The 25,608-nt window shown below is 40.6% G+C and overlaps 1 protein-coding gene and 1 long non-coding RNA gene across 2 annotated transcripts; one reads left to right on the forward strand and one right to left on the reverse strand.

Moving 5' to 3' along the window:
* The first annotated feature begins 3,857 nt into the window (after positions 1 to 3,857).
* On the forward strand, positions 3,858 to 10,401 carry LOC311047214. The gene is made up of 4 exons (XR_014600947.1): positions 3,858 to 4,030; positions 6,426 to 6,502; positions 7,514 to 7,557; positions 9,804 to 10,401. It is a non-coding gene; the product is annotated as an uncharacterized lncRNA (long non-coding RNA).
* Positions 10,402 to 13,569: 3,168 nt separating this feature from the next.
* On the reverse strand, positions 13,570 to 19,862 carry LOC311048098 (uncharacterized protein). Its single transcript, XM_084061134.1, has 10 exons — positions 19,791 to 19,862; positions 18,952 to 19,059; positions 18,351 to 18,743; positions 18,044 to 18,145; positions 17,638 to 17,870; positions 17,423 to 17,517; positions 17,209 to 17,314; positions 16,731 to 17,000; positions 16,382 to 16,556; positions 13,570 to 15,581 (listed from the first exon to the last, which is right to left on the reverse strand). The coding sequence occupies exons 1-7, from the start codon at positions 19,822 to 19,824 to the stop codon at positions 17,269 to 17,271; spliced, it is 1,011 nt and encodes a 336-aa protein (XP_083917260.1). The 5' UTR covers positions 19,825 to 19,862; the 3' UTR covers positions 13,570 to 15,581; positions 16,382 to 16,556; positions 16,731 to 17,000; positions 17,209 to 17,268.
* Between the last annotated feature and the right edge of the window lie 5,746 nt (positions 19,863 to 25,608).

Here is a 25,608-nt window from a genome sequence, read left to right on the forward strand (position 1 = left end):
CTGTTGGGTAGGAGGAGGGATCTTACTATGTTGTCATTTTGGTGATGTGAATATAAGTCACTTGTTTTCAGTCTGTTCCTTGAGTTCAGACTGCTGGTAGTTCCATACATTCTTGTCCTCCTGAATTGTAAGTCTGTAACTCCTTTTTGATATCAGAAATATATCACCAATTCTTCTAAAACTGTGACTTTGTCTGTGCCTTATTTGTCTATTCTGCTTGACTGAGTTCCCATCCAGATTCTGCTTCAACAAGCTCTGGGGGCATTATTTTTGTTGTGATTTGGGATTGGGACAATGTTACCTCTAAACTAAACAAGATAAGTGATACATTCATTTTTTTTTCCTTTATTGTTTTCTTTCTATTTCTATTTATTTTTTGTTATGATAAATGGGACATACTGTATGTTTTTTCTAAGTCAACGTGTAATAAGGCGAGCTACAGCTCGGGGGTGAGATACCACAACAAGCGTGCTTTTGGCTAAGCTAATGCTAGCTTTTTTTCCTTTGTCTCTTTTTGTTTGCTCTGTGGGGCGTTTTTCCTCTGCCTCTCGCTGTGGGAGTCCTGTATCGAGAGTTTGTTTTTTGGTGGATAGATAGTTTTTGTAGACCCGTTTTCATATGGGTAGTGGCTAACGTTGAGAGCCCTTTTTCTTTGTTTTCAACTACTTTAGATTATAGCTTTGTGTGTGTGTGTGTGTGTGTGTGTGTGTGTGTGTGTGTGTGTGTGTGTGTGTTGCTCGCTCGACATGTGGATTGGACACGTTTTTGAATATCAAATATCAGACCTGGGACTTGACACACTATTAAGGGAACCACATCTTTCCGAATTAGGTTTTCCTTTTATATTTTACTCGCACCATTGCAAAGTGACAATGTACATTTTGAGTGTTGTTGATTAGACTAGAAAGGAGTGCTTCCTAGCTCTTCAAGAGCAAATGAATTAACATATATTTATAAGTCTACACCAACACGGTCTCACTCCGAAAACGTAGCCGGTTGCCTTTTTGTCAGAACCCCGCGACGGAGCCGAATGCCGTCGCTGGACGCCAGCGACGTAATTATGTGCCTTCCACGGTCACTCATAGACATTCATTGAGGTCCAAAGACGGCACATTGTGCCTTCCACGGTCACTCATAGACATTCATTGAGGTCCAAAGACGACACATTGCGCCGTCACAGGCGGGCCATTGATAATGCATTGGCATTTCAAAACGTGCGCTAAGAAGCTTGTTTGAAATGCACCAGACCACACGCCACCACCCACAAAAACCTGTAAATATTCTGAGTATTTACATACTAGTTTGGTAATTTTTCGATGAGTATTTGTTGAGAACGACACTTTTATTTAACTTTTGTATACCCGTGACGTCACGTCACTTTACTTCCGTATGACTTGATTGACAGTAGTAAAGATCCGATCAAAACTATTTATTTTAATCTAATAGATCTATATAAATGATCTGCTTGTCCACTAATCAATTATTCTGGCACTTAAATGCCTAATGTATGAACAATTCTAGCAATAAATAATTATTTGTAATTTCTTGATTCCTAGCACTCATAAAATCCCGCCTACTGCATCCGGATGTTCACCACGTCCACATACATGAAAACAAACATAACGTTTCCGTATCCGTTCTGAACCGGAAATGTGGTTATAGGCACATTTCACGTTCTGTAAAGGTTCTGGCCTTCTTTTAAAGCTTTTTGAAACAAATAACAGCAGTCTTTTGCAGTCGCTTAGGAACAAATAGCAGCATTTATTTTTTCTCAAAACGATTTCATGTTTTTTGTAACATTTAGGACGTAAACAATCATATTGAGGGGCAGTTGTGCAGCAAAAACGTCATTACCAGCGTTGCCAGATTCTGTGAGAGAAACAAGCAACCACTGGTCTAGGAAAACAAGCCCAAAAGAAGCAACTATGGGCCACATGACTCATGAGCACTTCAAACATATACGTCAGCTGCTTGAAAATAGCAGATCTACAAGCTCACAACGTGTCGTGATGCGACGCGTTGTGAGCTTGTAGATCTGCTATTTTCAAATTCATTTTTTTGGGGAAATTATAATAAGCATACCTGGCAACACTGGTATGCATATGTGCGTCTATGCCTCCCATGATGCATTGCATTGTTTTTCAACTACATCGCGGTAAGTGAAGTCTTGTTACTTTTTCATTTATTTAATAGAAATACATGTTAAATCTGCACCCCCACCACCACTAAATCATAGAACCACAACACAGGGTTGTTGCTAACATGTTAGGGTGTGTACAGTAGCAAGTTGGTCGGTCTGTATAAGTTTAAAACTGTTTTACAGTGGACATATCCCTAAGCTAACAAGCCATAACAAACAAACACAACAACATGAGCTCGGCTATTTGTGTGTGTCCCTCTTCATTTGTGTGTAGTTATGTATTCTATATGCCATGTTTGTTTGCACAACACTAAAGGCAAAACGAAATGTAATCATTGTTTGTGTTTCCCATTCTGAGTGTACAAATGGATGTTTTATTATGAATAGAATACAAAAGGATCCTATTGAGCCATAGTGCTTTCTTGTGGTTTAAGGGTTTGGCCATTTTTCATATACCCTGTGCTAAGTTTGTTTATAAAGACCAAGAGATCCTGAATATCAGTGCTTATATTGTTTAGTTACAGAACTGTAAGGGTCCATTTGGTGGCCACTGGAATATTTGATCTTAAGTATTATGCATTTATATCTTCATTTCCCTCCCCCCTTTACAGGTTTCTTTCTTTGTCATTCATCACCTTGTTCCAGTGAGTACCAACAACTTAAAACACAATAACACAACCACACATCTTTAACTCACAGCAAATACATGACAGAAATTGGAATAATGTGTGTTCAGTGTTGGACAAACTAAACAAATGTAGCACTCTATTCTACTAAGTTATTCTTTATTAAAGCTCTCTTACAAAATAAGTAGCTACACTTCTATTTGACTCTGAGTGATTGAATGAAACACAGAACTGTAAATGCTACAAATGGATGCACGTGGATAATTCTCTATGAATACCAACTGTACTCAACTCATTTGGTGTGCTGTTGAAGATGTATTGATGTAGCTTTTGTCAACCTGGTGAAGAAAATAGATAGAAACTTGAAAGCTACATCATTCTGAAAATAGTTGTAAAGGTTTTGAATGCCAGACTCTCACTTACATATGTTTTTAATTAAAACATTTGAGTACTTCATCCACCACTGGTTCTACACACCCTGCTTTCAAGTTTAGTCCCATTGTCATACAAAGTGTTTTGTTTTGTGCAGCCATTGTTCTGCAACCTGTTAAGTACTGGGAGCTGATGGTACTGTAGGTGTTGCACGCTATATGAGCAAATCAAATAACAGCATTTATTTTTATTTTATTTATTATTATTTTCTAATCAAACTGATCCCAATCCTGTTTTTTGTTTTGATCCAGATTTGAGTAGGTTTTCCTGATCTCATCAGATATCAGAGTGCTCCCAATCCTGTTTTTTGGTTTTGAACTACCCAAAATCCAATCTAGATAGGGATTAAAAGTTTTTAACTTAATGAGAATTAACACTTTACCCAATTTTATTGTAGGGTTTTATCTTAAATAGCTGATCTAAAAGCTCACAACACATTGCTATGCAACATGTTGTGAGCTTGACGATCTGCTATTTCTGAATAGCAAATTAATATAATTTGGGGTCCTTGACATTAAACATTTACGGTGCCACAGCCAGAAGAGTGTATTTGGTTCCTTCTGTACATTCTTACAATTATTATGAATAAATACATTGTGTAAAATTCTGGTTATTTTCTTTGTCTCAACAGTTCCAAAAATGACACAACCGAAGAAAAAGACATGTCCCAAATGCCAAGCCAATATGGAGGCCAGGAGGATGTCCTGTGGGACATGTTATTCTCTCCAATCAAAACCAGCAGTGGCTGCCAAAGTACTCAAGTATGGCCCAGAGTGGGCCAAAAGAATTGTTAAAGACAAGAATGTGTCTCGCCAAGTGGACAATATGTGCAGTAAGTAAAACTATACGTAGATCCTTCTAAAAAACATGTAAAAGTTGTAAAAAAAATATATATTTTTACCTTGATGATTATTATATCAATACAGCTCATGAATAAATCTCAAAATATTAGAATATTACATAAGACCAATCATATAAACAATTTATAATATAGAAATATCAACCATATTCAAGGTATGTTAATTTATGGACTCAATACAGTATTTTTAGGTTGGCTCAGACAGGGTGCCTTTTTTCCATGTGAATAATCGCATCCTGTGTGCAGTGGCCTTTATAGTGCCCCCCCCCCCCCAGCTGTCAGCTTATTACATGGTCTTAGCTAGGTAGGTAGGTACTTTATTCTTCCCCGAGGGGAAAGGCAGCTCTCATAGAGACATCAATAAAAACACATTAGATGAAACAAAAAAAATGAATAATAAATAAATATGCATCTAAGCATCGTCAACCTACAATATTAAGAAGACAGACCAAACACTACTCAAGAGTCCGATGGCTTGCATCCCACATCCCCCATCCTAATCAGCCTGATCAAGCCAACCAGATGAGGACTTGTACAGTCTTATTGCTGCAGGCAGAAAATATCTCCTATAGCGCTCCTTCTTGCAACTTGGGACTGACTGTTACATGTAACAGTCTGTTGCTGAAGGAGCTTTTCTGCCCTGCCACAGTAGTAGGGAAGGAGAGGGATTGTCCATGATGGCCACAGTATCCAAAGTGGTACCGAGGACAGAACCAGCTTGATTCAGCCTCCTGCTGTCGCCTTCCTTGATACTACCCCTCCAACATACCGCCGCATACAGTACTGCGCTGGCCACTACTGATTGATAGAACATGTTCAGCAGAGTCCTACACACCAAAGGAGCTGAGCCACCTCAGGAAGTAAATCTGCCCCCCGCCCTTCTTGTATAGGACATCTGTGTTCCCAGTACAGTCAAGTTTATTGTCCAATTGCATGCCCAGATGCTCTGGACTACCTCCACATCTCCCTCGATGGAAATGGGAGACAATGGGGGAGCCACCATCTTCCTAAAATGCACCACCATCTCCTTTATTTGGCAATTTTAGTAACAGGTGGTTCTGTTTGCACCACCTGACAAAGCTGTTCACCAGTCCTCTGTACTCCATCTCTTAACCTCTACTGACACATGCCACAATAGCTGAATCATATTCTGCATATTTCTGCAAAGGACAAGTTGCTGGACTTATATACTTGGCTGTCCTGTATATTGCTATTCTGTGTTAAATGTTTGTTTTTATGTGAATATAAATGAATGTGTTAGTGTCATCCACATTGGCTTTTAAATGTTTTTATTTTATTTGTTTTTGTGAGCTTGCAGATCTGGTATTTTCTGCATCCAAGTATGTCATATGTTGTAGTATAAATGAGGCTTTTAAGAGTTTCAGAAATGAATGACTTAGACGTGTTCCCAGAGAACATATAGGTTATCCCGGTCTGAATGGGTTGTGTACATTCATTGAAATTAGCCAAACTATAATTATTGTCAGCGAAGATTTGTAGTGTATAGTGGCAACAGGAGGGGGCCTAGTATAGAGCACTTTGGAATCAACTAAGTATAGGTTTTAAGTGGTTAGGCACTTAAACCCTATATACTTTGTTGACTGGAGTCCCCCATGGATTTGTATTTGTTCCCTTTACACCCAATCACTACAGCATCACTAAAGACACATAGATTTGGCTAATTTGCCCAATTTTTGTCCACAGCTAGGCGTTTATCTTGTGCTGCTTGTTGTGACTCTGGCATAGTTCTACAACTTAACAGCATTACCCCACATTGTCATTGTTTTATAGTAAGACATTATGATGTCACGTGAAGGCTTGACCAATCATGGAGACACCTAGCCTGGGATCCAGCCTGATTCGCTACGTTCGGCGGACTTTTTTCTCTCTCTCCGCTTATCAGTCTGGAATGCCTCCTATCTCCAAGGGAGGCGGGACATGACAAACGTTTCGAGTCGTGCCGTGGCTTCTGATTGGTCTGTGGTGCGGGGCGGGACAAAAAAAACAGTGGGATCGTTGTGATTCGTCATTCGTTTGAACAACATCCAATCAGCAACGACGTTGCCTAACGTAACATATGTAGTTCCAGTGTAGTTCTGCAAAACGAGTCAATGGGGTGCGTTCCAGACTGAGAAGCGAAGAGAGAAAAAAAAGTCCGCCGAACGTAGCGAAGCAGGCTGGATACCAGGCTAGGAGACACCACCCTTTTCCCCTCTGATGGGCTATGGGCATAAACAGCCCCTCTCTGATTGGCTATGGGCATAAACACAGATGCATAGAGATTCAGAAAATGTATAGATAGATGTAAAATACTGCTGACATTTACAAAGCATCATGGCTTAATGAACTTGTCTTTTCATCCTTCAAGTTTACAAGAAATGTTCCCAGATGAAAAGGTCCGAGGTCTACCCATATAAGGAGATAACAGGGAGAAGGACAAATGAGGTAAAAAAATATAGAACCCTATCTGTCTGTGTGTGTCTCTCTCTCTCTCTCTGCACACACACACACACACACACACACACACACACACACACACACACACACACACACACACACACACACACACACACACACACACACACACACACACACACACACACACACACACACACAGGCTACATACACACACATAGGGGACATTTCTGTTTGGTCGATTATTGCTCTATTGTAACAAAGGTTCTTGGCAATAACTGTTATACCGTTGGGACGCATGTTTATTTACTATTTAAATGGTTCCCCATTTGTAGTGAAGATGCAATTATGGGATGAGCATTTATGGGTTGTGGCCACTAAAAATGTGACAAATCAGTCAGGGGGTCAGGGTTCCTACAAGGGTTTATTAAAACAACCCACTGTTCCAGTAAGTTAACTTCACGTCACCAGGCTTTCTGCTTTTCAATAGTGTGAGGAACTGTGAGGTCATTTTACTGCTCAGTGCTCAGATCCTGTTCAGACTACTTTAACCAGTAATTTGCACAAACCAGTTCTACACAAAGAGAGGCCGTTTCTGTACCCGCTCTAGACTCCAAAAAGTCCTGATGCTATCGCACATCACAATGGTTTGATGTGCAGATGGCGATTTAATAGACATCGTCCAAGGCTAATAGTCTCACAGTGTATAGATAAAGGAAGCAGGGAGAGTATTGGAGCAAAGGTCTGACCTGCCCAGGAATCAACCTGGGGACTCAGTGTCAGGCGGTAGTATTTCCCATAACCACTTGGCTGTCGGCCCCACATAACCATGTTAATTTGTATATTTGTCTTAAGGCTGATCATGACTGAGACAAGCAAAGGTACTAAAAATAATGGTATACCTTACCCAGTGATTTCTTATACTGTGTGTGTGTGTGTGTGTGTGTGTGTGTGTGTGTGTGTGTGTGTGTGTGTGTGTGTGTGTGTGTGTGTGTGTGTGTGTGTGTGTGTGTGTGTGTGTGTGTGTGTGTGTGTTTTTAGGGCAACAAAGAAGTGTTGGTGCATTGGGCGCCTTGTCCTGCATGGTAAGACATTTTTGATATTATTCAATTGACACTATTTGCCCTACCAGAGGCAGTTGTTTCTGGTTGATCCCACAATTCTTTCTTCCCTCTCAAATTTGCCTTACTATTTAGGAAGGTTACACCTCATCTGTGTGGTGTTGCAGACCTGCCGATGGCCCACATTTTCACATCAAAGTACGCTGGTACAACGTGTCCAGTTAAAGTAGGCAAAATGAAAAGCTGACGACCTAACTTCCAGGTGCTTTTATCTCTCTCCCTCACTCTCTGCTGTGTGCAGCTGTGTGCTGTTCAGCGTAGAGCTTAAGATCTCAGCCCGAGGCCGACGGGTCTGCGCGGCGAGGGCTGGGCCGGGCCCAATTGGTCACGTATTTGTCGGGCATTGGGTTGGGTCACTTTTTGCCAGATCTGAAAGGTATGGCCTACACGAGCCTTTGTCACCATTTTGTCCATACATGGTATGTCTGGTTGTGGTTAGGTTTCTTCTGCATGAATAAATAGGCACAGACTACATGGTATGTCTGGTTGTGGTTAGGTTTCTTTGTCGGGTTGTGGTTAGGTTTCATCTGCATGAATAAATAGGCACAGACTACTCATGACATCACTATTATGTTACAAGTATAAATACAGATGGTATATATAAAACGTAAGACAAATATTTCAATTAGACCTTCAATGTCAAATATCCTGAAATATCGATCAATTACATTTTATTATCCATAAATTAGGGTTCCCCCTATCAGTATATCGAACAAAGTTCGATTCATTTAGCAAACCTTGCCGATGGAGTCCATTAAGAGGAAGAGGAAAAGAGAGATAGAACAGGGTACCTCCTTGACTGATGTTGATGTTGATTTGGTCTACCTCCCTAACGTCAAGGAAAAGCACCTTGATTTCTCTGAGATGAAAGGCGAAAGACGGAAAGACGAAAGTGAGGGAGCCTTCACTTTCGTCTTGAGGGAGACTTTCGTCTCCCTCACTAACGAAAAGCATCTTATGTGAAGTCCGGCTTAGGTCTGGCAGAACCAGGTCTCCTGGTCTTGTTTTTATCAGGCAGGCAAGCGCAGCGCGGTATCATGATGTCTCTGTGACTATGTAAGCTGCGCTCATAACTGTGGCTGTGAGTTATGAGCTACTTGATAAAGTTGAGCATGTGTGACTGTGTGCGCTGTGGCGCAACAGTTGAGCGTGTGTGTATGTGGCGGTGGCCGCTGTGGCGTCTGCATGCATGCAGTGCCCAAGTGGAGCGGAGGACATTGTTGAAACCATCCACGGTCACTTTTGTATATCCTAATAATATTATAGACGTGTGAACTTTGTAGCTATAATAGCCTGTACACCTGTTGCCTGATTTAGCGGCGGCCGTCAGCCGTGTTCTCCAGCGAGGCTCCGATGTTTATTGTTCCTTAATTAGGACGGTGCTTGCTACAAGCTGGGTTTTTGTTTATATATAAAGACAGTTGGAAAAGGGTAGAATGACTCTGTTCTTCGAATCACCAATATGTAATGACAAAAATATAAGGCTGCATGCAACAATTATACTTCTTTAGAATGTCAGGCTTCGGGCTGTGTTGGGCTCCAATTGTCAATTATGTATCGTTTCTGTCGGGCTGGGTTGGGCTGGGCTCACATATTTAGGCCCGATTAAAGCTCTAGCTCAGCGTATGGGCTTGATTGGCAGCTGCAGTCCACCGGCCTCAGCAGTTGAATTGGAAGCTTCTGTGTAATTTGCTTGTACAGCTTGAATGTACAGGAAGGTTACAAAATTCACATTGTTGGATTCTAGTAATTAATGACTGTTAGTCGACTAATGTTGTTAATGACTTCTCTTTCAGACTTCAGATATGGACTGTCTGTCACCAGTACTAGAGTAAATTGTTTTATGAGGAACTAATCTAAATTCACATCAGTCAAAATCAAAATAATGAAATTACCAGAAGTGGAATGTTGGCCGCTATGCTTCTTGTCTTATCTTTTTTACATGTAGGCATTAGGCAATAGACATACATGTGCATTAGGGCTGCATGATACTGATGCAAACACTTTTTCCCCTCGACACCAAATCTCGTCACCAAAAATTGATAATCTACAAACTCACGTCACGTCTCAGTGCGAGGCATTGTGAGGTTGTAGATCTTCTCTTAGAATGTTTCAGGTGGTTAATATAAAAATAAAAGGTGTCCCAGTGCCCCTTTTGAAGACCCATGGGATAAATGAATTTCTCTAAATAATGTATTTATACTTTACAGTGACAAAATCTGGGAAGACACATGGGAACCAGCCAAGAAGTTTCCAGAGGACAGGGCCAACCAGTAACCTCACGCCTAAAGGGTACGGTCCGATGAAAGTATGGCTGCCAGCTGATAACCCTCCCCGTATCCGCCTTCGTCTCACCCGATTGGACAGAGGTGGAAAACCAGCATCTACGCCATACTTTGAAACCACTACATCTCAGAGGACAATATTGTACTTTTACTTTGTGTTAATATTTATTTTGGAGATTTTGTTTATTATTAGAAAACATACATTAACCACTTCAGCCTTATTTCGGCCATTTGAAAATAGTCGATCTACAAGCTCACAATGGGTTGCGATGCGACACATTGTGATCTGTCTTGTAGATCTGCTATTTTCATATTACATTTGGAAACTTGAAATGGGACATTCTGCAAGATGAGCACTTTTAGTTTTGGAATACTTTGGAATACATGCCAATGCTTTTGCACTATTACTCAAGTCACATTTAACAGAGTATATTTCTACATTGCTGTATTGATTCTTTTACTTAAGTGAAACATGTGAGTTCTTCCACTGCCTATTTTGTTCTGTGCAATATGTTTTCTTTGTTTCTTTCTTTGGTGTCATTAAAAGCCTTTTGCACTTTGAATGTTGTTTCTTCCAAGATGTCAATCTATACCAATCAACAGTGATATTAACTGTCTTTTGTCAATGAATGAATGTATCCTAGATATACTGGATATGAGCCAGATACTGTATGTAGGCAATACAGTGTCAGCTGCAGATAGACTATACAACTGTATGGACAGTTGTTTATTCAGACTCATTATCCAAGAAAACATATGTTTTACAAAATGAAATGAAGGTGATGCAAGGAGATACACACTTTTGATAATACATCATTTGCCAACCATGGAAACAATGAGAATTTAAAGCCATACACCCAATAACTTAATGGTTCAGACAATGATGATAGTTATCTATAAGAGGCTATGCATCATATGCCACTCATCTAGACTGTGGCAAAACAAAGCATCATGAAGCTGGAGTTTGGAAGCGCTTGTTTGGAAAATCCTCCTAACTCCTCACTCCTACTGACTCCTCATACCCTCTTTTGTGTGTAGACTGCTAGCCATGCATGAAAATCAATGTTATTTCTATATTCCTGAGGGGTTAACATGTAGACAATAAACTGAATGGGATCCAGGATTTGAAGCCTGGAGAAGAGGAAGATGCCTCAACAAGTGTTACAGAGAATGACCTGTTTGACAGATTTGTTTTGCATCATAGCCCACAAACAAACAAGGAACAGACTGAGAGGTGTTCGGACCTTTTTGATAAAAGGTAAAATGATTGTCATTTTAAAGCCCAAACCACACCAATGATTCGCGATGCAACTCCTTGCAACTAAACAGTTTTATGGACATGTCACACCAATGCAACTCCTTGGAACTGCCATTGGGGATAATGGTTGCGAGCAGTTGCAAGTAGTTGCATGAAACCGTTTGGTTGCAAGGAGTTGCATCATGCTAGCCAGGGGAATGAGGCTTAGGCTTAGGTAACCCTAACCTAACCCTAAACTACGTATCAGCTCCAACATGTAGTTTTCCTAATTGTAATGGATGACTATGTAAGTAAGGCACACATCAATATCTCAAACACATTTGGTTACTAAATAATTCCTGAAACATCTGTTTGACTGATTTTATCTAGGATGGCTCTGAAATGGTCTGAGAATGTATGACTGTTAGACTCATAGCTTGGAAGGAGATGGACATTAAACTTTGTCATAGGTCAACAGCAAAGCCATAATTTGAAAGGCCTTGCCCTACATAGAAACATATTTCATTGTAAATATTATGGGTTGTTCCTGCTCATCACAGGTGCCCTTTGAACATTGTTCAAAGGGCAATAAAATAGACGATCTACAAGATCGCTACTCATTTGAGCTTGTGTGAATCGGTTATTTCAGGCACAGTCCTATGTGTTATTATGGATCCCATCAACGTTATAGGATAGACCCGCCTCACCTGTGTCTTGATTGGCTCCTTGGCAGGCCTAGTTGTACTGAGGTTAGGGTTATGGTAAGGTTTAGGCATAGTCTTACTGAGGTTAAGGGTTAAGGTGCAGGTCAAGGGTATGCTTGTGACATCATTGTACCTGGAAGTTATGCATGAACGTCTATTGAGTGGCAAAATACAGCGTCAGTAGGAGTTTCCCAATGAGCTCTTCCAAACTCCAATGCTTCATGATGCTTTATGTTTTGGCACTCAGTGTAGATGAGTGGCATATGATGCCTACCCTTTATTACTTTTTTAAAAATTATTTGTTTTTGGGCTTTCATGCCTTTATTGATAGGACAGTATAGGCTGACAGGAAATGGGGAGAGAGATGGGGGGCGACACACAGCAAAGGCCGCCAGGATCGGGACTCGAACCCGCGACACGCTGCCAGGCATCAGAGCCTATGTGGTATGCACCTGGACCGCTAAGCCAGCACGCACCCCATACCCTCTATTACTTTATTAGTCTATTACACTATTACACTACTACACTATTACACTATTACACTATTACACTAACCTTGGTGTCATGTTTGACACAGAGCTGTATTTTGACATTCCCAGGCCCCATGTGGCCAGCTTTCTGATACTCATTACTTTCATATACACCCACCTTGGTAACACTTGCTATGCATAATGTCTTATAACAGGGGTCTTCAACGTTTTCATCCCAAGGACCCCCTAGCTGAGAGAGAGATGAAGCAGGGACCTCCATACATTGCATACAATTGTGTTGCAGATTAAACGTTTTCATAGATTTCATAGACAGCTTCATTGACTATCATCAGTGCTGTGTAAATTAATATTTTTGGTTCATTTCATACATTTAACCACTTAAACATTCAATACTTGGTACTTGATTTGCTTCTTTTGCCCTCGACACCAAACCACTTTGCCGAAAATAGCCGATCTACAAGCTCACAACGCCTTGCAGCGTGAGGCGTTGTGAGCATGTAGATCTGCTATTTTCAGCTAATGTTCATAAGAATAGAGATGCTAGGGTTCAGGTTATTAATGTAAAAAAAAAAGATCCTATCACAAAGATTTGCCGGACCCCCTGGAGTAACTCTGAGGACACACTAGGGGTCCCGGGCCCCTTTATAAGACCCCTGTCTTATAAGCATAGTTATAATGCATTATAATCTGCTTATGAGTGCTACTATACTATTACACTGTACTATTACAGATTCATGGAATGTATTGTTGTAGTATATTCCCACTGCCAGCTAAAGCCAGTAATCACCTTTAAATGTAATATTTTGGCATCATGTGGTAATAGGCTGGTCTACAATGATTCACATAAAATATGTTTATTGTGCTCCAGAAATGTCCCAACTCTCCACCTTGAATGTCCACACATTTTGTCCTTCAGCTAGTGGGAATGAAAGCATGACTTGCGGTTTTGTATGAACAAAAATGTTCTGTGAACAAAATGCTTCATAAGAACATTCAACGGAAATTTACTGAAAAATGTATTACTTGCATAGAATACAAACAATACACGAAGGCATTTCCTGGTGTTCTATAAGTAGCTTTAACTATCTTTTAATCAGAATCAGTGTTATTGGCACATTACATCAGTTACATCATTACGTCAGTTGCCCAGAGGCAGCACAGTCAGCCAGCAGTTGCAAGATGACAGATACACAACAAGGACTGTCAGATACAGCAATAGAGATGAATACATTCCAGAAGGACCAATATAAGGAGGAGGCAATGGAATAACAAGGAAGGTTTAACTGCCTTTTATTAAGGTGCAGAGAACTATAAATCAGACAGCATTTCCGTGTGAATCACACCTTCATATGGTCCAGAAGTACCATCAATAATAAACAGTATACAATATATACAAACATGTACCCTGCAAAACACAGATCACATTCGCACAATGGAAAAGAAGCCCCTGGGCCTTTTTATTTTATTTTTTTGTCATTACATTAGCATAAACGTACTGTACTGCCTGTACTGTTAAAAGTATTAACAGGAAAAGGGACCACTTCACCCATTCATACAAACATACAAACACTTCAGAAGCATTTCACCTGCCCCCGCTACTGTTCTCACAAAGACACAAAGGGACCCGCACACAGAACACATTCAAATGCATACTTCCCATTTTCTCAAATTCTAAGCCTGTGCACTAAAAAGGTCTGGCACAGACATTATCCTCTCAAACATCAAATGCGTAAATGTATGAAGCAGTCAGGATGTAACCATGTCCATTATGGTCATATAGTGGCCTACCTGCAGCACACACTGTGCAATCGACATACGTTTGTACTATAGCACAAAACACTGGTCAGTGGTCAGCATGCAACAAGCTGATGTAACAAGTTTTGGTTAACGGTTACGGAAAGCAAAAAAACGTTGTCATCCTGTACAACCAACCATCCAAAATATATTTTGGGTATATGGAATGTGTTCCAGGGCCACAAGAAAACTACACATTTGGCCCACAGGACTCCAGTTCTATAGACGGGTTTCATGTTTGTAAACATTGAGAGGATATGACCGCGCAGAGGAGGGGGTAAGCCTATGGGTGCGTTTGGAAATTACGCACCGGAGCACACTCGCCTATTAGTTTGTATTGGCCAGTGCGCTCACTGCCGCTCAGGGCTGTATTTTCGAACGCGCCTTTCCCCCAGGCATGCGCAGATTGCGCATTCTGCTCTGTGATGACGTCGCGCGGAAATCCGTCTATATCACTGGTTTAGATGGATGTTTACTATGATATCATGCTCTTGAAATATATATCTTATTTCAGGGGTTGACACTAAGGTGTCAGAGGCATTTGCCTGTCGGGCAAGGACAGGTCATGTTCTACTTTCCCAAAGGTCATTATGGAATGATACGTAACATTTTGATTACCGTTAATTTTTTACTTTCTGGGGCTGTGCGATAACAAATGTCATACCTCAATCTTTAAGCAAAATACATACATAGCTATGACTATGGGTTCACACTTGCCATTTTATATTTTTAAGTGTAGCAACAGTGAGAACAGCACATTATAGGCAAACAGTGCTCTTATTTTACATTCCACAGACCAGAAGAAAGAGTGCTCTGGCCACGTTCAGGTGTTTAGGCAGATATTGTGATGATTCCGTTGGCGTCCGCTCTCAAACAGCGGAGAGGGGACGTGCTCTCTGCATCCTCATACGTTCTTCATAAATGGTTGGATTGTGTTCCTTGCTGAGGGCCAGAGTCAATGGCCTCCTCTCTCCTTCTCCTACCCCATGCTCCATCTGACACAACACAGCCCTGCTGTCCCCAGTCGGGCAACCTGAAAGCAAACTCCACCTGACAGAAAGTTTTATTTACCTGCCAGGGGCAGTTTAGTAGTCCGCAAAGGAGAACAATCCACACAAATCGTGGTAATCCAACATTGGGAAAGTAGTCCATCAAAGTGGTCCAGTGTGGCTGTAAAAAAAGGCCTGTAGGTAGGAGTGGTTGAGAGAGAGCGAGATAGACATGACCAGAGGAGAGCCAAATGAAATGGTCTGCAATGGTTGCCTATTCCAATTCGTCCTCAGACATGTCTGAGTCACTGTCATCATCATCAGCATCATCTGTGTTGTCCAAAAAGGTGACGTTCTCTGCATCAGTTCATCAACTTGCATGTAATGTTCCCATGCCAGCATCATCCCTTTTCGGTTTTCCCACTGCTTACGGAGGATTATGCACTGCAGTCCTTTCAGACCCTCGAAACTTAGTTTCCACGGTGAGCCTTGGGGTAGAACACAAGACAAAACCTGTGTTAGTAACAGTCATCAGTGGTATGTATTATATTCATGAAATATTGTAACACTTGCTATGCATCCCATGCCTATAATGTGTTATAAACATACTTATACAGTTGTAAGTATAGCACTCATGAATAATGCCTTATAACAATAACAATAACACATTAGAGATTTGTATAATGACGTATAAGGCCATGTAAAATTAATTGGAGTAAGCTTATAAAACTATAGTTACAGTTATAAGCAATCATAACTGCAATCATAAACCATTGTATGATGACACTTCCTAAGAATCCCATCTTAATTCTCATAGTAGTAATGCTTTATAATCACGCTTATAATGCATTATAATATTTGTTAAAATCCATTATACTGTCATAACTGTCTATGCAAGATCATAGAGACCTATAATACTTGACCTTAAGTCACCTTATAAGGGCCGATGCGTACTCCACTTTTAGAGCAGAGTTAAAATCGGTTTGGCTCTGTCCAAACGACGTCATTCAGAGGTTCGAAGGGTGCTGCCGAGATGTTGTGACACCCGAAACGAACCGATTTAAACTCGGCTCTAAAAGTGGAATATGCATCAGCCCCAAGTCATCATGAAATGCTATTTGTGTTATGATAACTGTTAAAATGCATTAAGATTATTTTGTGGGTGTTTATTATTATAATTATACAGTGTTATACGCAGATTAGAATATATTAGAAGTATGTTTATAATGAATTATAGACATGGAATGCATAGCAGTTGTTACAAAAATAATTTATTGCAAATACATACTCATTGGCCCAGAAGAAAAACTGCACGACAGCTCCTTCAGGTCATGGTCATACGCTGAAAGACTTTTCCAGTGATGTTCCATCTCAGTCACCAGGATTTTCTTCTCCTCTGTGAGTCGCCTTCCTGCCATGATGACGTCATAACGCCCGTCTCTTTGTTCTGAGATCGACAGAATCTGGAATGCATTTATGACAAAGATTCACAGGGAAAATGAGCAGTGTTAGCCACTTAGACACTTGTAAACACACCACTCAAAGTTGCCTCTCCCAAACTCAACAAGCAAGTGTGTATATTATGTGGAATTATGGGTCAGATTAGTTGGAAGCAGTCAACAGACTAGTGTACATACCACTGTGATGAAGCTGCCATGGCCATGCTGTATCAACAGATAGGATGGTTTCCATGCTCAGGTGTTTTGCGCTAGGAACCAACCTGTTGTACTGTTCTACAACAGAAGCTAGGATCTCCTTCTCCTTCCTCATCTGTCGAAGGATCCTGGCACGAGCTTTTGTTCCGTCAGTGTCTTTATGCAGACGCTGAGACCTCCTTTTGAGCCCAAGCACCAGCATCTCTATCCTATTGGCCAAGGCATCAGGCTCATCAGCAGTAGTTGTTGGTGCTGCAGAAGAGAGGAAATAGGTGGGTACAAAACCACAGTATAAGACACAAGGATTAGGAACCCAATGTCAGTGAACTCCAGGTAACGTGACCATATCACCCCCATCTTAGCTGTCTTCACTGGTTACCCGTTCCATTTTAAGTTTTGACTTATAACTTTTAAAGCTGTGAGCAAATAATATGTGCATTAACAATAATCAATTCCTCACCTTCTGCCCACTCCTTCACCCAATCCTCCAACTGGCTCTCTGACACTGCTAATTCCACCTTTAGGGATTCCAGGTTCTGCTGTTGGCTTTGAAGACCTTTAACGGCCTACAATGACAAAGAATCAAAGACAAGAAAACAAATGTTGTCTCATACACGTAAAATACTGCCACATGTAATATTAAAAATCTTAAAGAACATCACTGATATCATTACCTTCTGATATTGGCGAGACAGCGATGTGGCTCAAACTGTACAACTTCCCACTGAAAGTAGCTCTTCTGGAAGGCATCTGTTGAGATCTTCCCTGTCTATTTCAAAATAAGGATATCAACAGTTTATAATGGGCAGGCAATAAATAAGAAACAAATTCAATGCACATGACAAAAAGAAAAAATATATACTGTTGGCTAACTAAATTAAATACTCACACGGCCAAAGTGAACAGTTCGCTGATCAAGCATTCTTAAAAATGCCTGGCAGGACAGTCCTGGTGCAGCCATCTTCATTTTCTCAAATGAGAAAAATATATCTGTGGCATAAACTGTTGCGAAATTAAGTGTAGCAGGCCAGCAGTTACTGCAAATGAGATCGTCCACTCCAGCAGTCCAAGTGGCTTGGCATGACTCGCAACTCAGGTCAGGCATGCTGAGATCATATCGCCCTAGAAAATCAAAGACACGCACACTGTAATGTAAAACCTAGCATGGCATAAATTAGTCAATAGGCATACGTTTGATTTCATAAATACACCTATGACAAGCCTTGTGGGTAAGTAAAAATACCAAGTAAAAATATATTTTTAAGATGCTTTAAAAATAAAAAAAAAATCCTTACCATCCATTGTGATCACAGCAACAGCCTTTCCTGGGTTGACCCTCAATGCCTCCGATGCACAACCACAGATATTTGCAGGTATCCGCACAGGTACAAAGCACTCTGAAAAAGATCATTTGTGTCCAATAGGAAATAGAACATTACGATTGCTGGAACCACTTGAAGAGACTGAAAGAAGAGTGAGAAAGGTTAAAAAGATTCCATGACCGTAAGACAGGACAAAAAAATGCATTGTTTAGTGGTCAAAGTAATGAGATTAATGAGTCAGAGAGGATATGATATGGTGTACTCACAAACAAGAACTTACCACAACGGCAATGAGCCTCATCTACAATGCAGGTGGTTGGAGGCAAAGGCTGGAAGAACCCTGCATTCATGGCATCCCTGTTGTGCATCACGTTTCTAGTGTCTGTGTGCGTTTTGATGTCACATTCGGCACACAGGAATGGCCGTGGTTCACAGCCATGACAGCAGACAGCAGCTGGACTGATGGCACACTGTTGGCACATGTGTGTGCCTACATGTGCCCTCGCTGCAACGCGGTTAATCAGCCAGGGTCTCTCTGCCCGCCATCTCTCTAAAAGAGAGTGGTTCCGCGTACTCCAGTCGGAGGAAGCCTGGAGAGGAGCTGGGGTTGGTGCTTCCTCGATGTCAGCCGATGCAACGCTCAGGGAGTGCTGGAGCTCTTGTATGAAACGCTCTGTTAAGATAGTATGGGATATTGAAAAACAACATTAGGTTATGTTTTACATTTACAATATAAAAAGTATAATAATGGCTGTGAAAAGGTTAGTTGCACATTTATTCTGGTAAATGTGCAATACAAACATATAATTAACATTCAAACTCATTGACAGATTATTAGAATATATCATGAACATATTGCTTTGCACTAATGAAATACACACCAACGGCATTTGGAGCAAAGGAGACCTCAGCATTAGTGTCAGGAAAATCGTTGGGAGGAACAGGTTTCTGACCGCAACCACCTGGATGAGCCTTCCGACTTGGACCAGCTACAACAGGAAAAAAAAAACACTGTCATCAACATTTACTCTCTCCTCAACATTTACTCACTGGCCTGGCATGTGCACTTAAGCCTTTCCAAATTGTCTAGAATGCCGCAGCATGATTGGTCTTCAACCAGCCAAAAATGTCACGTCGCTCTGGATTAAGAGCATCTGCTAAATGCATGAATTGTAAAAACTATAACTAACTATATAACTACACTATCCTATTTGCTGTAACACTAGTGTCAGCCTGGTTATTATCATGAGGACTATTAGACTTTTCCCTAACCATAACGTGGACAGTTCAGTCGCCTATGAATATGCAATCAAATAGGAATGATTGCTGTAGGTTGATTTAAAAAAATGTCTAGCTGTCCATTGGCAAGGCTCTCAGGACATCTTTTTTAAAGGAAGCCTTATCAAGGTAAATGTTGTTATATCCACAGTGATTTTCAATGTTTATTACATTCACACACATCAACACAGACGGCAAAGCAAGGCACCAATCTGCTCATCAGGAGCAGTTAGGGGTTCAGTGTCTTGCCCAAAGTCAAGTGGACACTTCACATGCTCTGAAAATGTATGCGATCCACACATATGACCACTGAACATGGCAGCTGAGATAGGCTGCCGGGTTAAGTGGTCAGATGGGTGGATCGCAAAAGCTTTTGAAATTTTAAAGTGGATTTTATAATCGGCCTCAGGTCTAAATGAGTTAATGGTATAACAATACTGACCCTGATTTCTGGTTGATCCTGGCAGGGATGACATTTCTATTGCTGTCTCTCTTTTTCCACCTTACGGTTGGTCCAGGTGCCTTTGCCTTCTTCGCTGGAGCTCTCCATTGTGACTCTGGAGGAATCAAGGCATTTAGACTTCTGGCCACAGCTGCCGCTTTTGCGGCATTTAAACTCCTTTCAAGTTCCGTAACCATGGCTTTTGGATCACTCATGGTGACGGGTAACAACAAATAACAGACAAAGACAATGATAAGACAAGGGTAAACACACACACACACACACACACACACACACACACACACACACACACACACACACACACACACACACACACACACACACACACACTAAGAGAAAGGTGTGTGGGGGGGGGGGGGGAGAGAGAGAGAGAGAGAGAGAGAGTGCGAGAGAGAGAGAGAGTGGCTCTTAAAAGTGCCTTTTGGGTTGTTTGTTTGTTTGTTTGTTTGTTTAGGAGAGTTTGGTTGGAAGGATCTGTAAGAGAAAGCAACATATTCAGAATTACAATGAACAAAAGGAGAAACAGCCCTAAACCAGATATACAGAATCTTATACTTGCCCAAAAACACATCACGATACCTTTAATAGCTGCATACACTGAAATCCTGAGATAAACTCTGAGAGTGTACAGAACCGAATAGAACAGGGGTCTTCAACGTTTTCAGGCCAAGGACCCCCTAGCTGAGAGAGAGATGAAGCAGGGACCCCCTCTATATTGTATAAAATTGTGTTTCAGATTAAACTTTTTTGGTTTACTTTGTCTGCTTTTTCCCCCTCTATACATATAGCCTCTTTGCCAAAAAATAGCCGATCTACAAGCTCTCAAGCGCGAGGCGTTGAGAGCTTGTAGATCTGCTATTTTCGGCTAATGTTCCCCTCAGAAAAGGAATTATAGGGTTCAAGTGGTTAATGTAAAAAAAAAATCCTATCACACAAAGATTTGGCGGACCCCCTATAGTAGCTCTAAGGACCCCCTGTTGAAGACCCCTGGAATAGACCCTTATAGACCATATCCACACAGCGGCCATATTGCCAATGAAATGCCACCCCAGTTGCCACAGCAACGCAATGTTAAATTCCAAAATGGCCGCCGTGTGAATATGGACTATGGCAGTGGTTCTGGTTCTGGCTTTTCATGTGAAGCGCCCCAAATTAATATGTAACATATCAGTTTTAAGAAATAGATCCATAAGCTCACAACACGTCACATCGCAATGCTTTGTGAGCTTTTTGATCAGCTACTTTCGAATATCCAAACAACAACAACATTAACATCATAATACATTTAAATTAAGTGATTAAATAGTTCCTGTTTTAAAAAATCTTTATTTAACTCCTGGTACCAGCTTTATAGTTGAATCCTCTGCCCCCCGCCCCCACCCATCTTCTCTTATTCAACTGACCTTTATCCCAACATGTTTTGCATTGCACCTCTGTATGGTATATATAATATGACTGTTCAATTGAGTACAATGGACCAAAATGTAAACAAGCCCCTGGGGCTTATTGTGTTCATATTTTAGCATAACATTTGACTGTACTACTAGTACTGATTGATTAATTGATTTAATACTTTATTAGCAGTACAGGACAGTAAAGTTCTATAGGATTTAAACCACAAGAAAGCACTATGGCTCAATAGGATCCTTTTGTATTCTATTCATAATAAAACATCCATTTGTACACTCAGAATGGGAAACACAAACAATGATTACATTTCGTTTTGCCTTTAGTGTTGTGCAAACAAACATGGCATATAGAATACATAACTACACACAAATGAAGAGGGACACACACAAATAGCCGAGCTCATGTTGTTGTGTTTGTTTGTTATGGCTTGTTAGCTTAGGGATATGTCCACTGTAAAACAGTTTTAAACTTATACAGACCGACCAACTTGCTACTGTACACACCCTAACATGTTAGCAACAACCCTGTGTTGTGGTTCTATGATTTAGTGGTGGTGGGGGTGCAGATTTAACATGTATTTCTATTAAATAAATGAAAAAGTAACAAGACTTCACTTACCGCGATGTAGTTGAAAAACAATGCAATGCATCATGGGAGGCATAGACGCACATATGCATACCAGTGTTGCCAGGTATGCTTATTATAATTTCCCCAAAAAAATGAATTTGAAAATAGCAGATCTACAAGCTCACAACGCGTCGCATCACGACACGTTGTGAGCTTGTAGATCTGCTATTTTCAAGCAGCTGACGTATATGTTTGAAGTGCTCATGAGTCATGTGGCCCATAGTTGCTTCTTTTGGGCTTGTTTTCCTAGACCAGTGGTTGCTTGTTTCTCTCACAGAATCTGGCAACGCTGGTAATGACGTTTTTGCTGCACAACTGCCCCTCAATATGATTGTTTACGTCCTAAATGTTACAAAAAACATGAAATCGTTTTGAGAAAAAATAAATGCTGCTATTTGTTCCTAAGCGACTGCAAAAGACTGCTGTTATTTGTTTCAAAAAGCTTTAAAAGAAGGCCAGAACCTTTACAGAACGTGAAATGTGCCTATAACCACATTTCCGGTTCAGAACGGATACGGAAACGTTATGTTTGTTTTCATGTATGTGGACGTGGTGAACATCCGGATGCAGTAGGCGGGATTTTATGAGTGCTAGGAATCAAGAAATTACAAATAATTATTTATTGCTAGAATTGTTCATACATTAGGCATTTAAGTGCCAGAATAATTGATTAGTGGACAAGCAGATCATTTATATAGATCTATTAGATTAAAATAAATAGTTTTGATCGGATCTTTACTACTGTCAATCAAGTCATACGGAAGTAAAGTGACGTGACGTCACGGGTATACAAAAGTTAAATAAAAGTGTCGTTCTCAACAAATACTCATCGAAAAATTACCAAACTAGTATGTAAATACTCAGAATATTTACAGGTTTTTGTGGGTGGTGGCGTGTGGTCTGGTGCATTTCAAACAAGCTTCTTAGCGCACGTTTTGAAATGCCAATGCATTATCAATGGCCCGCCTGTGACGGCGCAATGTGTCGTCTTTGGACCTCAATGAATGTCTATGAGTGACCGTGGAAGGCACAATGTGCCGTCTTTGGACCTCAATGAATGTCTATGAGTGACCGTGGAAGGCACATAATTACGTCGCTGGCGTCCAGCGACGGCATTCGGCTCCGTCGCGGGGTTCTGACAAAAAGGCAACCGGCTACGTTTTCGGAGTGAGACCGTGTTGGTCTACACTCCTACAGTAGCAGAGTCTCTTTTTAACTCTGCAGTCCTGAAGTAGCTTCTAGTAAACTTGAATTTCCGTTCAAATAGATAGTCAGAAATGTACATTTACAACTTAATTGGAAACTAACAACACATTAAAGTGCTTGGTTAATTCAACTCTGAAGGAAGAGTGTACTTCTTGCTGGCGCCTCTGTACTGAGATGTAGTGGAGCAAAAGTATAAAGTATCAGAAAGGAAACACTCAAGTGAGGTAAAATTACCTCAAAATTGTACTTGAAGGAGATATTTCACTATCAAAACGTTTGGGGTCATTTCAACCTCTACTCTGGCTTTTGTGAGCACCCCAGACAGTTATATATATATATATATATATATATATATATATATATATATATATATATATATATATATATATATATTATAGCCTATGTAAACATGGCGAGCGCAACAGCTGTCACTTTGTGAGGGGAGTGGGGACTTTCATCATAACGTTTAACTGTAAAACTTAGAAATTAAAGAAACATGTTTGGCTCAGCATCATCTATCTACCTTTAGTTAACTTGGCATATGCTTAATAGTTTTATCAGATGATCGGATCATCCGTGAGAGTATAGAATTTGTAAAATTCATGCATACGTTTACAAATTCTCAATATGCTCTATGCACAGGTTCATGCATAGAGCATGAACCAGCGCAGTAGCTCGCCCTATCCAAAATAACAGATCTGTAAGCTGTCGACACGCCATGTCACAGTGTGTTGATATTGCAGTGTCTGATTGCCGTGCAAGGCCTAAGAAGAAATGGCACCCTTTTCACATTGGCCTATTATAGCGCCACCAGGAGGCCCTTTTATGCCCATATATGGTGATTATTGGCACTTCAATGAAGATTGCGGAACTCGACTCTGCCTCGTTCCTGACCACATCCCTGGCGTGCCAATAATCATGGTAAAGCACACACTCAAGTGTAATATTGCGATTATGCAATTATCAAAATAAAACATATCAAAATGTATTCATATTGCGGGACATTTCTCTCTCAAAATAACAACCTTTCTGTTATCCTGGAAATACATGGGGTCGGTCTGACAGACAGACCGTTGACAGACTGTTTACTCAGGGTTTGTCTGTCTCAGACTGGACACATAGATACATACACATGGGGGGGGGGTAGAATTAATCAAATATCAGTACTTGAATAAATGTAGTTACATTTCCACCACTGTTTTTAGGTGCACTGACGAGCATGTCAGTACGGACAATAGAACACAGCTAGAGACTGTCAAAGGAGAGACTCCAACATTATAACACTCACACATAAGCCATGATGAAGCCTGATGTTCCCTTGTCACAGTCAGTGGATGCTGGTGACACTGGAAAATGTTCTGATGGTGAAGCATAAAAAACAAAACAGTTGAGTCAATGATTGATAAAACACACGATTTAAGTGAACAGGAAGTTATCTGAAAAGGCAGCTGTCGGAGGAAAATGGTTTATAATTGACTTTGAATATGTTTTCATTTCCTTCCTGTGTTCAATCTAACTTAAGTTAGCATTGTTACAGTGACCTGTTCAGTACCTGTTCAAATAATAGCATTATTAAATGGACACATTGTGTGTCCACATGACCTGTTAGATCAGAACCACTGGGAGATTCAGAGGAGAAAGTTCTCAGTGCCAGACTTATTTCAAGCTTGTTGATCCCTGTGCCAGGATTTTTGCTATTATTTTTACCTTTTCAAGAGGTCACATAATGTTTATCTTCAGTATGATTGATCCCCTGATGGTTGCTAATCACTGTGGTGATTCAGGTGTGATTTCACATCAACAATACCAATGGGTGCAGCGTTGCTATAGTAATCACATACCCTGAAGGTTGAATAAAACTGTAATAATAAGAGATCACTACCTGTCAGCCAGGAGGAGAGTGGTGTTATAATGATTTTCCAGAGGTATCAGCCAGGAGGAGAGTGGTGTTATGATGATCTTCCAGAGGTATCAGCCAGGAGGACAGTGGTGTTATGATGATGGTTAACAGGTGTTTTATAGCAACTCTGGCGTCACCTGCTCGGGAGGGGAAAGTTACGGCCTGATTTGGATAAAGTCCTCCCTCTTCACAAACCACCCAACCCACTGTAGGTCATGTGATTTCAGGGAATCAGACAACGGATTTCTCAGCAACGGTTATCATCATTTTCTTCCATATTGAAGTCATAAACTGAGTAAACAAATGACAACTCAAAATGTTCTAAAGATAAAGGTCCCTAATCTTCTTAATCATGGTTATTATGCGTCAAGTACAGCCAATAAAAAACCTGAGTGAATGACGCCTGATGTTCTTCTAAATGGAGGTCAGTGGAGCTGGTTGTAGGAGACACTAAATTGAAGTTTTCTGTGAGAAAACCACCATTACATTTTTTCCTCACTTTTCACTTGGATGCAAACTTTAACCTCATTCCCAAAACTCAAAATGCAACTTTTTACACTTTCTGTTAAAGCACCCCATCAGACATAATGGAGTAGTACAGCGTTCTCAACCATTTGCCTGGATCAGTTGAAAAAAAAAACAGCGTTCACGGCC

The sequence above is a fragment of the Gymnoscopelus microlampas genome (genome assembly GCF_963454915.1).
Source record: "Gymnoscopelus microlampas genome assembly, chromosome: 6".
Lineage (NCBI taxonomy): Eukaryota > Metazoa > Chordata > Actinopteri > Myctophiformes > Myctophidae > Gymnoscopelus > Gymnoscopelus microlampas.